The sequence below is a fragment of the Sciurus vulgaris genome (genome assembly GCF_902686455.1).
Source record: "Sciurus vulgaris genome assembly, chromosome: 9".
Taxonomy (NCBI): domain Eukaryota; kingdom Metazoa; phylum Chordata; class Mammalia; order Rodentia; family Sciuridae; genus Sciurus; species Sciurus vulgaris.
In genome coordinates, this window is record NC_136469.1 from 125,588,583 (window position 1) to 125,604,691 (window position 16,109).

Here is a 16,109-nt window from a genome sequence, read left to right on the forward strand (position 1 = left end):
GTATGAATATGGAAATGGTGTGCTGTTACTTCATGTACAAACAGAAACAACATGTATCCCATTTGTTTACAATAAAAATATATTAAAAAAAAAAAAAAAAAACAGAAAGGGATCTCATGAAAACAAAAGGAAGACCAACAGAGTAAAGGAAGAAGATCAAGAGGGAGGGAGATAGGTATGGGGAAGTACTTGGAAATGAAATCTACTAAATTATGCTATAAATGAACATATTACATTGAATTCTGCTTATATCCATAATTATAATGAAGTAACTAAAATAATAGAAGGGATAGTAGTAAACTAGAGCAAGTTGATCAGGGTAAGGGAGGCGGGGAGGGTAAGGGAAGGCACTGGGGAATGAGATCGATCAAATTATGTGCATGTATGAATATTACATAATGAATCCTATGATTATGTATAATTATAAAGCACCAATTAAACAATATTATTCACAGTTAATTACAATTTTACTACTTTTTCTCCAAGTTCTGGAATTTATAGTTGCTCTATAAGCAACTAGGTTATAAGCTATTTGAAGTAAGACCCACATTTCATTCTTGTAATATCTTCTGCATCTAACATAGTATCTTCTAAAAATGAGATGCTTAGCTCAATATATATTGTTAATGATGGAAATTTGAGCATTTATAAGTATTATAAAGGATTAAAAATAAAACATTAAAATATAAAATTCATCTATGAATAAGTAAGATACAGAAAAGGAAAGAGGCTCCAATAAATGTTGAAAAGTTAAATGATCAATGATGCCACACAGACATGAGTTCGAATTTTTTTGACTTTGGGAAATTACCAACTCTCTCTCAATTTCTATTTTCATTTGTGAAAATGAAGATAAACAAGAGTGATTTCACTGGGTTGCAATGAAACACACGTGCATTAATGTATTTAAAATGCACCAGTATGACATTTAGTGTACCCCTAGCTATTTTATGCTCGCTGAAGGGAGAGTACCACATTTAAGTATGAATTTAGACCTAAGAAAACCTATTCTTTTTCTGTCTGAATTAGATAAGAGTACACTTTAGTTTAGCCAAGATTACAGGGTATAGGCTCCAAAAAAGGCTACAGAGTCTGCTTTGTTGAAGAAAGACACAGTCAAATTCTGGCAAACAAGAGGAAGAGGCCTAAGAAGCAGTGAGGAATCCATTAACACCCTAGGGCACATACCACCTAGAACATTTCTTTGATCTAAGAGGTAATCATATTCTTGGCCAGTTTTTTCAAAGTCCTTTCCTTTGCCTCTCATCACTTCAGCTTCTCAAAGGTCAAGTTTCATTCACCTGGCTATCATTCAAGAGTGCATCCAACAGGCATTAGCATGCAGGGGAAACTTCTGGTATCTGCCCTCAAAGTTCTAGGAGTATGCTATGGGGTAATTGTTTTAAGAGTCTTGTCTTCCCTTATGCATCTGCAGAAAATCTAACATATGAACTGCCTATTGTATTCAATATATATGAGAAGATGATTTAATGGGCTTTGACAAAACTCAGAATGGTAAACTTTGTCAACAAAAATAAATCTTGAATTAGATGAGATATAAATAGCAAACATGACTCAGAAAATACCCCAAATATTAATATGCTTTGCACTTACTAAATATTTTCCCTTCCTTTCCTCACTGATTTTATAACTCACATCTGATCCACTTCAACTTCATCCCAGCTGAAAGCAAACTGTTACACTCTTTCATTTGGGATTACTTGGGACAATTTATTTAATTCATTTGTTGAAATAATCATTTCCTCTGTTCATTCTCATTCCACATATAACCAACAGGTCAGTAAAAGTAAAAATTAAAACAGTGGATAGTTTTCTAGTTATTTCCATTACCTTTCTCAATTAAAACTCTAGACTATAATTCCATTACTTTATTTCAGTAGTTATAATTTTCCACAACATCAGAATATGACCATATTTGAATACCAATCTAAAAGTCATACTTGAAATAAAATTTTATTGAGGTTTTCAATTTATGTCTAAATTTATACTTCAAATGAATTTTGGATTATTAGGTTTTCAAATTAGTTAATGTAGATGACAAAGGCTATTGCTATTTATCAAAGAGATTTAAGATTCATTGTTTCTTCTCAGAGTCTTTTCTGATCTTTGTTCTGAGGGACTGTCCTGTGTGCTGTAGAATGTTTAACTGAATTTCTTAGTACCCCCCATCCCACTGTAACAAGTCTTCAGATATTCCCTGGGGTATATGTGTGTATGTGTGTGTAGGGGTAATGGCCCCAACTGACAAATCACTGTTCTAGAGTCCTTCCCTAACCAGTTTTCTGTAGCAAGTATTTATTTTTCCCACCTTGCAGGAAACAAATGGTATTAATAAATTAAGATTTTTTTAAAAAAATCACTTGTAATAAAGTCTCAGCCAGACTTATCTGTTATTTTTCCTATAAGTTTAGGAAAATCCTTCCCATTTTTGTTCATTCTGTATTCTGTGTTCATTCCTGCATTCATTTGCCTACTCATTCAGTATTAGCTGAGCACAGACTTTAGGCCATGCATAACTCTAGAGGCTGGCCATGTTGCTCATGAAAATTGTTAAGGTCTTTGTTCTCTTGAAGCTTACATTCAAGGGACACTTTTTTCCTACATACTAGTCAGGATGATCTTTCAAAAGTATTAATGAGGAGAGCCATCACAAGAAGAGTGGAATAGCGAACTCCTAAACTCTGACCCTCCATCAAAGCAATGGTTAAGCTAACAAGAGCATTGAACTTAATTTCTTTGAACTCTTTACTCTAATAAAAAACAACGACCAAGGGAAAACTTAACAAAAAAAGAATTTCAGAAAGAAAGATAGTATTTTGGCATCTTAATTTACCTGCCTACTATCTCCTACACGCCTGCTTGGCAGCAGCCATGAAAACAGCAGACCAGGGAACAATACAGAACTTGTATCAAAAAATTTGTTATTTGTGTGTTTTGACCTGTTTAGTAGGTACCTGAGGAACTGGCTCAGATTTGCCTTTGTTTCATCTGCCTAATCTTAGAGCTTTCTCAGTATAGAAGTGGCCTGCCAGGCATCATTTGTCAAGAGTGTTCAAAGGCAAATATACTAGATGTTCTCCCACCCCAACACCCCTGGTTATGAGGAATACTAGATGGGGCAAGTACTAGACAGACTGAAAAGCAACAGATGAAGAGGATGGGGCAGGAACTACATGAGAGAATGAGGCTTTGAAAAGCTCTTGGGGGATCTCAAAAGACATCAGAAGACCTTAGGTTTTCTTGTCTGTCTGACGTTTAGGCCCTGTGCAAGAAGGAAGTGAAGGCTAAGGCAGAGTTGTACATGGCCTGGGTAAGCCCTGGAGGGATGATCTACTCCAAGCCGATCTTCAAAGTCTGGAAGAGTATGTTTTATTTTGATAATTTGGTTGTACACATTTAAGGAAATCTCTGTCAAATCACTAGCTGACCATCAAACTAATGGAGCAGAGACTTTGGTGTGTGCACAAGACAATCGTTATAGAAATAGTTTAGAAAAGTCATTAAATGAGCAACTATTAAAAAAAAAAAAAAACAATAATGGTGGGAAGAGAATCTAACTTCCAGAATTATTATAATGGTCAAGACAGCCGCCACCCATTTTCTTTTAAGATGTTGATAGACCTTTATTTTAATCATTTATTTATATGCAGTGCTGAGAATTGAACCCAGTGCCTCACATGAGCTAGGCAAGCGCTCTACCACTGAGCCACAACCCAGCCCAAGACAGCCCATTTTCAAAGGGAGACCAGTAGAGGAAAGAGACCAGGGGTTGGAAGAAGAGGGAGAGGTAATATGCTGGGGAGTGATATTGTCCAAATTATATCATTGTATTATGTACATGTATGAATACACAACAACAAATCCCATCATTATGTACAGCTATAATGCACCAATAAAAACGTGGGAAGAAAAAAAATAAATACAAATAGTCATATATTAAAAAATAGCCAATTTTCAATAATGAAACAAATTACTAACATGAAAATAAACAAGAAATTATAGCTTATCCACAAGGAGTGGGGAAAAGAAACTAATAGACACTGTCCTTTACATTAACTGTCTTCTTATCTGACCTGGTCCCTGTCTATTTCTCCTACATTACCTTGTATCGGCTCATTATTAGTCACACTGGCCACCTTGGTGCTCCTCAAACCCTCGGCTTGTTCCTGCCTTTAACCTTCAAACACACTCTTCTACTTCTTTGCATGGCTCACTCTTCACATTGCTGGTTTTTGTTCTATTCTATCTCCTCAGAGGTGCCTTTCCTGGCTATCTTATCCAAAATAGCCATGCTCTCTCTAACTTCCTAAAATTTCCATTTTCTTTCATTGTTCATTCATCACTGTAAAATTTTCCTCCCCCTATACTTGTGTGTCTCCTTTACTAGCATGTAAGCTCCTTGGCAGCAAGTACTTTATTTGTGGCTGCTGTGGATCACTTACTCATAGTCATGAGCCACAACAGGGCTAAATATTTATCAAATGAATAAAGACTATTCATACATGTTGAATAACTTGCACAACATGTACAAAAACAAACATGAAAAGATTATAAAATTTCTGCAAGATTTTTCCTTCAGTTCAGAAATTTTATTTACCAGCTATTCAATGAATCTACTAGAGAGTCATTTGATTCCTCAAATGAAGTGAGAAATATTTGAGACAACTATGGCCTGTCCTTTCAATCCTAGGGAAGGTAATCTCAGGTGTGGGTGTGGCGATGGAGGTAAGAAAATCTCTGCCCACTGTAAGAACACAGCTTGTCAAGGGCTGAGTGTGCCAGAGAGTTGCGACAAACCTGTGTTTGCCTCTGGAGGCCAAGAAAGAAAGGCCAGTTTGCATGATGGTAGTGGTAGAGGTGTCCTTGGGATTTCACAGTAATATTATCTTTGGCAGAGGTTGGAAAATGAACTGGGTAATATAAAAATGTTGTTTAGTATTGCCTAAGGTAAAGAAAAAAGGGACAGTAGACTGACTAGTTTTTGTCCTTTCTTGTTCTGCAACTTAAGAATCATTGCCTAGAGAAAAGAGTCCTCCTTGATTCTGGTAAATTTTAAAACAACCTGAGGGAAGAAAATATTCTATAGAATTAAATTTATGAACAGATGCTAGCTTATTTTACTTTGGACTAAACTTTTTATTCTGGATGAAAATCTTTCTAAAACCTAAGCAACCTTCACTTTTTCAATATATTAACCACTTTTCTTTTCTTCCAAGAGAGATTATAATAAACTCAGTATTTTCTGAGGCTTTAAGGTCACTGCAGTAAGAATTTTGTTTTTGAAGCCAGACAGCTTGGGTTCAAAATCTGACTTTGCCACTCACCAGCTGAACAGGTTCACAATCTGCGCCTCAGTTACTCTATCTGTAAATAGGGATATTAGTACCTGACTCATGAAATTATTGTCAATATTAAATGAGTTAATGCAAGTAATAACACACTGCCTTATATATAGAACTGCTTGGAAAATGTTAGCTGCTACTACTACAACTTTTCTCTCTCTCTTTCCCTCTTTCTCTCTCTTTCTGTATATATATATATACACACACATATATATGTGTGTGTTGTAGTATATATATATGCTATAACTTATAACCTAGTGATACCTTTTCAAAGGGTATAAAGTTACTGGTTTAACATAAGATAGAACCAGGTTGGTTTACTGGAGTGCTTTCAAATACTGTTTTATAGTTTTAATATTTTCTTTTATGAGGTTTCTAATTTCACCTCTCACTGTTGTTAGTCTTTTTTTTTGTATTTATAGCAATCTGCCTCCATGTTTCTATTTTTGCAGGAGGCATAAACCAGGTTTGTTAGACATATGGGTTAAATAAGAGATAATATGTTCCAAACTAAGTTGACAAAGCTCTCCTATGTAGAGAGAGAAAGAACTGGAGTCCATAAACTTTGCTTTTGACTATTCAGAGCTATTTTATTTATTTTTTATTTCCTATTTCTTACACAAGCCAAAAAAGTTATCAGACAGCTTCTGGAATGACTGATGTAACAATATATATATACACACACACACATAAAATTTACATATATATACATGTGCATACACATATAAATGTTAAAATTAACAATTAACAATTCTCAAATTTAATTCAATAAATGCTTATAACATTCTTACTAAGTGATAGATACCAGGGAACAGTATAATCCTGAACCTCCTGAAACGCAATATCAAGGGGGAGGTAAAGTATAAACAAAGAAAATATAGTAAGAGATACCAAAGGTTTCTCCCACAAGGTCCTATGAAGGCCTAGAGGAAGGGCCCTTTACCCAACCAGGGATTTAGGCAAGCATCATTGCTGAGCCTGGATGGCAGCTGGGTGGAGAAAAGTTATTCTAAGCATGGGAACAGGGCAGGTATTGAAATAGGAAGCAGTACAATTTTTTTGTGAGAGTATGATACTATGTGTAACAAGAAGAAATTGTTTGATAATGCTATGATTAAAAAATGAGAATGAGAAATGGTGAGAAATGAAGCTAGCAAGTAGACCATACAGGGATCAGACTTAAGATGTCCTCATATGTATGTCATGCTGAGAAACTCAGATGTTTCTCAAGGGACAGGAGGTATAAAGAAAATTCTCAGGGAAATATAAAGTATAAAGAAAATTCTCAGGAACAGAGTGCTTGCTATCTCTAGTACCACAAAACAAACAAACAAACAAAAAAACCGAAAACAATTTTGAGAAAAATGGCAATCTTCAGATTTTCCTTTTAGATGTATAATTTAGCAGGTTATAAGATGGAGCAAAACTAGAGAAGACAAGGAAGAGAGACCAGCTAGGTGGATGTTGCAATTACTAAGCTAGAGATAGTGAGCCTGGAAGCAGGTGAGGCAGTAACCTTGGTGTGAAAGAGGGTCCAAGGTATGGAAGATAAAACTGCAGACAACGGGATATGAGACTGAGAGGAATCTAGGGGAACTACCAGGCTCCATGCTTTGAGTTACTGGATAGAGGATAATGCAAGTAACTGAAAGAGGAACAGTGTTTTGTTTTCTTAAATTTAGCTTCCCCCTTTTTTATCTCTGGGGACATAAGAAGATAATTTAAGTTGGTACATATTAAGTTTGAGGTAGTCACAGAAGAGGTCAGAACTGGAGACAGAAATTTTAGAGTAATTAACAAATAGATCCATGAAAGCAAATGGAAGCTCCTAGGGAAGGCAGCAGAACAATGGTAAGGTGTCTAAAGAAAGGCAGAAGTAAATAATCCATAAATAAAACTGGGATTCCACATTGAGAGGCCCTGAGAGAGAATAGCATCATGAAAACCATGGTGGTCAGTAGAGCTAAACATACTCATTTACAGCTACATTTTCTGAGCACTCACTATGTGTTAACGTACGCATTGTGCTGTTTTACATATCATATCTCATTTAATCTATTATCCACATGCTACAGTTGATGAATCTGAAGTTCAGAGAGAAGTCATGTAACTTACCCAAGATCATAGGGTGAGCTGGCAGAACTGGGATCTGAACCCAGGACTGCTGGATTACCAAGCCCATGTTCTTAACTCTGCTGGGGTAAAAGAACTTCTTCAGGATGCAACTTAATATCATCCTAATAAGGACTGCTATATATTGCTTTCCCAGGAAGCATATCTTAAAAACTGTCTAACAATCTCATTTATATTTGCTTACTTCAAAATAGATGATTTCAGTGATAACTTCTTCATAATCTTTGTATTTCATAAATACTACACTGGTCAAATTATGAAAATAAAGTGCAGCACAAGACAACTCACTTCTTTGACTACTGCACTGTTCCAATAATGCTGAAAGGAAGGTCCCAGATGGACTAGTGTTCCTCAGAGGGAAACTACGCACCTTGACTTCTGCCTACTCAGCTTTCTCACAAATTATTTGTCCCAAGGAGAACCAGAGAAGGTATGCATAGTTTAGCATGGAAAAATTCACTAAAGTATGTATTCCATGGAAGACTTATTTTAGATGATAAATTATTTTCCACTTAAAGATAGAGAATAAGAAAACCTCATTTCTATTTTATAGAAGTTGTAATTTTCCAATTTCCCACTAGGGGAAGCAATAGCATTACTCTTACCATTTGGTGGATAAAAGACGGCATATTCTTCTAATCCTAGTTTTCCTGTAAGAGAAAACCATAGAGAGTTTCGATACGATTAAAATCGATTTTCAAAAATTAACTTACTATGTGAATATACTAATAATGGAATTTTCAATACTATAGTCTTATTTTATTTTATTTCATGATATGGAATTGGAAAATTTGCCAATCTGATAATAACAAACCCTTTCATTAATTAATCAGTGATATAAACTTCAGTACAAGGGAAGAGATACAAAATAAATAGAACGAATGCTTTCAAGCTCCTTAAGCAAGTAAGAAGGGAAAAATCTATAAGCATTATTTTGCTAAATATAAATAATTCCAGTCATTAAAGCAAGTTCTAAGCTTTGCAATATTTCATTAGCTTACATATTTATGGAATGTGCTGAGAAGCTAAAAGTTAAATGTCTTTAACTGTATTGTGGTCATATTTTCTATGATCAGAGAATGGAGCTAAATATTTGAAATCAGAATGTCCTAGAAAGTATATTCATTCTAATCAAACGTTTGTAAGAGTTTTACAAAATAGCTTTCCCTCAAAACTTTGAAAGTTCTCAGTTTGTCCCACCTTTCACTGAATATCTTAAGGTAGCTTTTTTCTTGACTGTTTTTCTAACGCTTTTGAGTCTACTGAAAAGACATTCACCCAGGTACAAGGAGCACACCTATAATCCCTGGGCAAACCTGGGCATCTTAGCAAGACCCCTTCTCAAAGCAAAACAGAAAAGGGACTGGAGATGTAGCTCAGTGGTAGAGCACTTTTTTAGCATGTGTGAGGCCCTAGATCCAATCCCCAGTAAAAGAAAAAAAAAGTAAAAAAAAAAAAATAGACATTCATTCTTACACTGGGTTTTTAAAAAGTTTTTAATAGAAATTTTTTTGCTGTTCTTGCTGGGCAGTGGCAGAGAGGAGATAAGGAATAAGAAGTATGAGGAGAAAAGTTTAAGATAGTGTGGAAACAATAAGGACTAATTGTGTAAGGAGAGAATAGAATAATGAAAAGTAAACTGATGATTGCACTAGATGTTGAGAGGCAAACAAAAATACAGTATACAATTTCTCAACTATATAGTTTATAATACGGACGAAATCTTAGATCATTTTTGCTAATTCTTTTCCTTTTTCTTTAATTTTTTTTTTAAAAGCAGGTTTTAAGTGTTTAGAGTTTGGAGGGAAGGGAAATTGATGTCATTTTCTTGGACATGATGAGATACAGGCAAATTCTTCAAAGTCCCATAATGGTTTTTAGAGTGGGGAAATGGAAAGCTTTCCACATAAAGGAACATATGGAGGCTAGAATGAATATGGCATATTGTGGAATAATCAGGGTAGCAAAGTTAGCTAGATTAAGACTATCAACCAATAGAGGACCTTAAAATTATAGCTGATTTAGAGGTGATCCTATTAGGTAATTAAATTTGACAATCAGGTTTTTGGCAGGTTTCTGTAAGTTCATTTTAGAAACAAGGAAATTAAGAGAGCTCCGGGGTATGTGGAGCCCAAATTCAACACAAGGTGAAGCTGCCTGTTCTAGGGCAGGCAGGAGTTGGAGGAACCAGCTGGTAGGTCAGACTGAGGAAAGAGGGGATGTAGTTTTATTCTTTAAGGAAACACAGAAAAATCATATGCAATAGGGCAATGAGCTCACTGTTCTTGGTATTCACCACTTAATGAAAAGGAGTTGAGCAGAGCTGTCTGCTGAATTTAGTTCAGTTTTCAGGACATTGAAATGGTGATATCTTATAGACAGTTAGTGATAAAAAGAAATTCCTAAAACAGAAATTAGAGAGCTAATAACATATTACTTTAAAAGGCATTTTGAAAAAAGGAATAAAGAAAGTTAAAAACATTGAAAAAGCAAATCGATGTGATAAACTCATAGTTAGGAAGAGTCAGCAGATATAACAACAACAGCAATACAGAAGAAAGTCAAGGGGGCGCAATGTCTTCTATATTGAAAAAGTCCCTGAAATGCTGCTTCTGGGAACCATCTAAAGGATCTGTGGTAAGCTGCATTGATTTAAGTGAGCAAGAAAAGTTAAAATCACCTGAGAAAAAAGTAATTTACAAATAAAAATTGGCAAAATCAATATAAGCTATAAAACAAACATTCTTGGCATGATTCTGTAAGGCTTAAATAAAATCTCCTTAATATTACTAAAATATTACCTCTTATGTATGATTTCGGTGGTGAAGCACTGTTGTATGCAAAGTGACCCAATACAGATGTATCCCGGGAAAAACAAAGTAATACCTGGATGTGACATTGGGAAAAAATAAGCAATTAGGCACTGTTAGAAAGCCAAATAATTCATTAATATTATTGGGAGGTATTTAAGGTGGAATCCTTCAAGTTCAGGAACACACCTTGCAATGGGAAGAGTGCCCTCTGTTGGTTTAACTACGCTAAAAGTTAACAACGGATACCAAGTACAGATTGCCAAAGTTCTTCCAAAGATTTCTCATGGTTTGCCACTTAAACTTTGAAGAATATTGTAAAACATTAAGTTGCTAGCTACCAGTTGATTCTTTTCTTGTGTTTCATCTAGAAATGAGAAACACCTAGGAGAAATTTAACGGATGAGAAATGTATAGGGTAGACCCGAGGTAACCACCGTGTTATAGAACAATTTGGGGAACGCAGGAAACTGGAACTAGAGTCCTTGCTGAGATGCTGCAGATAGTTGGGCATATCAGGGATGGAGGGAAAGAAACTCATGGTATTTAGAAGGGATGGCAGCAGTTGTAGAACAGTGGTTGCCCAATACAGAATAGAAGCTGGTAGTCCTAATTAACAGGTAGATGTGGCAACTCTCTGGAGATGAACATAAGAGGACAGAATCAGAATCAAGGATGCACATCAGAAGAAACTAGATGGCTGAAAGTAGCCTGGAATTTTGGACCAAGAGTCCAATTCCCAGGAAGATAACTAGTGATGGGAAATCTGGGTACTGGTATTGGCAGACCTGGGATTCTAAAAGATGATATCAACATTCCTAGAGTTCTATATTTCTACATAGTTGAATTATTTTATCATGCTGTTGCTGGGGAATATGATTAACAGTTTTGAAGCTACTAATTTTATGTCAAGCTTTAAAGTCCATAATTGTTATCTTCAGAAAATATTATTTGACCTACAGTATGTCAAAATCAATTTAATAAAATCACTTTATAACAGGGAAAATGGTATCAAGAAAAGAATTCAGGATGACTAGAAAAGGCAAAATAGGGGCACAGAGTCAGGGCTGGACTTGCAGCAAGAGTGAATGGAGAAGGGATACTTTGTGTCTAAAACACAAGAGAAGGGGCACAGTTTTGCTAAAAGGATAGACATGGAAATTGGATATTAGGTTCAGTGGTAGAATGTGTAACAACTACTGCCATTGATTTGTTTTTATTGTTTTTAAAGACTTCAGAAGTGATACAAGTTTATGATAAAAATGAGAAATGTAGATAATCTAAGAGTGAGAAAATATTCATAATTCCACTACTGTTAATCTGTAGATGTAATGCCTGGAATACCATACTGATTACTGTTTTTATACCCACACATACCAGTTTTCAAGCAAAAGGATTATGCATACAGTGCTATAACCTATTTTCTTTCGATGTTATAGAATATTTTCTATGTAAAATTTTTATGTTGCAGAATATTCCTCTGTATGTATGAACAATAATTCATTTGCCCTGTTTTATTGTTTTCCACTTTTGCCCAACTACAAGCAATGCTGCAGCAAGCTTCCGTATAGCTCTTTATGTACACCTGTAGATATTTAAATTTCTAAAACTGTCTGTTCAAATGCTTTATGCATTATGTACTTGGTGTGTGTGTACTGGTGCTGGAGATTGAACCCAGAGCCTCACTCATCCTAGGCAATTGCTTTACCACCCAGCTATATCCCCAGGCCTGCTTCAGGCATTTAAGATTTAAAACTTTTAAAATTCATTACCAAGGCTGGGATTTTTCTAATTTCTTGTTTATTAACACATCCAGTAGTAAGATAAGACACATTTTTTTCTTTCATTAAAACAGATTATCATCATCTCATGGGTAAAAAAAATGGCACATAATCAAATATTGCTTTAATTTAATTTATGGATGGAAAGGTATTCATTATTTTAGCAAATAATATTCTGCATTTTGTTATTTTCTGATTTTTTAATTCATTTAAATGTTTTTAAAAATTATTAACTTAAATTTTGTATATATTAAAGATCTTTGGTTTAAGTCTAATTATATATGTGAATATACATTGTGTGTGTGTGTGTGTGTGTGTGTGTGTGTGTGTGTATGGGGGATAGTGCTGAGGATTGAACTCAGGGCTTTGCTCATGCTAAGCATAAGCTCTACCACTGAACTACATATGCCCCAGCCTTGAGTATAATTTTATTTTGAAAATGGTTTTGCACAAATAATGTTAATTATTTTGACAAAGATGTTTTTAATTTTTATATGCTCAAATATACCATCCTTAGATTGATAGACATCGAACTATTTCCACATTTATATTCTATGCATATTCACTTAAATTATGAAAGTCATTGCTGCTGTTTATCAAATATTTCTGATTCTTCCCTTTTGGGAATGTATTTCAGCTTGTCTTTTCTGGCCACCTGTTGGGTATGGTCATGTGACTTGCTCTTTACTCCATTAAATGGATATGTGTCACTTGAGAGTTTACAAATGGAAGTTTTAAGAACCAGAGCAGAGTTAACCAGGTTCCCTTTTCACAGTAAACATCAGTGTGCCAGGTAGCAGTTACTCCATAAGCCTAGGTCCTGGAGGAAGGATGACATGTAAGGGATTACACAGTTGAGGTCCTGTTCTAACCAGGATGGATGTGATGGTGGGCAAGAAATAAAACTTTGTTGTTTTTAAGTCCCTGAGATTTTGGGTCTTTATGTGACTTTAGCATTATCCAGCTCATTTTGATTCAAACAGAAAAATTCATATAGCATTTAGATATGCTCCTTTTGTGGTGAAGTCATTAACCATTTGGAATTTATTTGGAAGCTAGATTGCTAGAGTATGAATTGCAGCTCTACCATTTATTAACTGGATGACACTGGGCAAGTTACTGGACACTTATTTCTTGGTCTGTTTCCTCATATGTAATATGTATATGATAGTAATGCCTATATCAAAGTGTATTATGGGGATTAATATACATAAAACGTTTAGGACAATGTCTTAGCACATGCTCCTATTAATATGCTGGCTGTATTTACTACCACCACTATTACTACTAATTTTTTTCTATATTCTGCAGTTCCCTTTGCTCCCAATCTATTTAATTTTTTAAAAAACATATATGGCTAAACATGTTTCTTCCACTTGAAATCTGCTTTTTTTCCATTTCAGGAAAATTCTCAAGCATTATCTTTTTGAATGATGCCATTCCCACATTTTCTCTATATACTCCTACATGGCTCCTCTGAGTTGCAAGATTAACCTACACTTACTCAACCTGCCTTTCAATTACTTTTTTTCCTTCAGCGCTCCATTCTGAGTGACTTCCTCAGATTTTTAAAAAATCAGTTTACTAATTCTCATCTTTTGCTCCTACTATGGACCAGGCATTGTTCTGAGTATGTGGTTCTCAGGATACATTAAAGGAAATAGACAAGCAAAAAAAACATTTCCTTTGTGGAGCTTAATTACAGTGGAGGAAGTGAATAAATATCAAACATAATAAACAATTATATAGTATATCAGGTGGTAAGGGATATGGGGACAAAATATGAGAACCGAAGAAGAGTGGTTGTCATTTCAGAAAGGGTGATTAGCACAGGCTCTATGAGAGGCCACCATCGGATCAAAGACTAGAAGGGGGTGAGAAACAGCATAAGGGTATCTGGGGAAGAAGAGCCACAGCTGCAAAGGTGCTAAGATGGGAGTACACCTGACGTTCTGGAGAGCAGCATGGATGCCAGCATGGCTGGAGATGAACTGGAAGAGATATGTCAGAGAAAAAAATGAGTACACACCACGTAAGACCCTGCAGGGCACTGTCAGGATGTCGACTTTTACTGCGAGTGAAATGGGAAGCCACTGGAGTGTTCTGAGATGAGTGAAATGACAACATATTTTATGAGGATCACTCTAGCCACTGTGAAAAGAATTAGTCATGGGGATCCGGGACACAAGTAGCGAGACCTGTTAGGAGACTCTTGCTAGTGACTTGGACTAAGATGGCAACAATATGTGGTGGGTTTATGACACTACACCCAGAGATCCCTCTTTAGGAGTGACATATTTATTACAGTTGCTGGTAGTGCTGTAGTAGCGCGAACCCTTAGAAATTCTCAGTAGAAAGCTCCTTTCATGGATTATCTCTGCTGAAGACAGTTATTTTGCCCAAATACTAAAATCACATACTTTCCAAGAATGGCCCAAAGCAATGAAGATGATGCATGGGAGAGAGTTGAACCTCTTGCTCACAACTCAGGATGGGTCTGATGGTTATTCCATCTTCAGAACTCACTGCAGCACTGCCTGAGGCTTCCATTTACACTGTATTGCTAGACTTTTCTTTCTGCTCAGTCCTGCTCCATTCAGTGCCCTTTGCATCCCAAGAAATGTTCCTTTATAAAGCATCAGTGTGCTAATCTCCATTTGAGTTGGTTTCTCTGGGAACTCATCTTGCAACACAGCAAAAGTGAGGAAAATTGGTCATATTCTCAATATTGCACATTATGAAGAATCAGCAAGATTTATTGCTAGATTGGATGTGGTATGTGATAGAAAGAAAGACGTCAAGGCTGCGTTCAAGTGGAGGTTGAAAGTGGAAGGATGCTTAATCTGAACAAGTGGAAAGATGGGGGTTATTCAACAGAGACAGGGAAAGTGTTGGTGTAATAGTTCTGAGAGTCAGATCAGAAGTTTGTTTTTCAACATGCTAAATCTGAAATGTCCATAGACATCTAAATGAAAATTTTGAGCCAGACACAGTGGTGCACACCTGTAATCCCAGCAACTTGGGAGGCTGAGGCAGGAAGATCTCAAGTTGGAAGCCAGCTGTGGCAACTTAGTGAGACCCTAATCTCAAAATTTAGAAAGGGTTAGGGATGCAGATCAGTGGTAAAGTGCCCTGGGTTCAAAATAAATAAACAAATAAAAGTGGAAATGTTGAATAGGAAGCTAGAGATACTCGTCTGGCAATATATAGAAGTTTGAACCAAAGGTCTAAAGTTTGGGAGTTATCAACATATAGATGTTACCCAAAGCTACAAGATCCATTGCATTCTAGAAGCTGGACAAAGAAAATAAATGGATACCTCTTCAGAGCCTCCGGAAGCAATATAGTCTGAGAGCACCAGTATAGTCACCTAGCTATAGCCCAGTGGAACCCATTTCAGGTTTCTGAACTTTAGAACTATGGTGAATATGTTTGTTTTAAGCTATGAAATATATGGTTGTTTGTTATAACAGCAGTAATACGTTAATACCCAATAAATTAATGCAAAATAAATGAATACAAGTAAAGAAATGTAAAAATATATACTTACAAATTTCATTCTACCATTGTCTTATAGGGAAAATAATTCCTAATAAAATGTTCATATTAATTTTCCCTTAGTTTAGTAGAGTGAAGACAGCATAGTAATTTTAGAAGAAGCTCTGTGCTTAAATACATCCTGTTAGAGTCCCTGATGCCCTAGAGAAGACAAGATAGTTGGGACTCCTCTAAGGAGAATACTGGTGACTCTAAGGTACAACGCCAGAAGTGGTAAGTTAGACGGTATGTGCTAGTGTGCAACCCTGGGACACAAGCAGAGCTGCCAGCTCCTCTTCTAACTTGAGTTGTTAACTTTTGAGATTCTAATGTCTGTATGTATAAGGAAATAATAATACAATTATAAATTTGCTGGAATATGTGATTATATGATGATTTCAAATTTTAGTTTATTATTTCATTATCAGTTTATTATGGTAGTGATTTGCTTTATTTAGGGGAGTTATAAGAAACTAGATGTATAA

The 16,109-nt window shown here is 35.7% G+C and overlaps 1 protein-coding gene across 3 annotated transcripts in view; it reads right to left on the minus strand.

The window, feature by feature from the left end:
- The window catches only part of TBC1D19 (TBC1 domain family member 19), a 146,708-nt gene that overhangs the window by 38,340 nt on the left and 92,259 nt on the right, over positions 1–16,109 (minus strand). For all 3 annotated transcript variants that reach the window (XR_013766309.1, XM_079154518.1, XM_079154517.1), the window contains 2 exons: positions 10,298–10,382; positions 8,102–8,146 (listed from right to left, as the gene is read on the minus strand). Coding sequence is in view for 2 of the 3 variants with exons in the window: in XM_079154518.1 (XP_079010644.1) it covers positions 8,102–8,146; positions 10,298–10,382 (130 nt within the window). In the remaining variant the exon portion in view is untranslated. The remainder of the gene's footprint in view (positions 1–8,101; positions 8,147–10,297; positions 10,383–16,109) is intronic.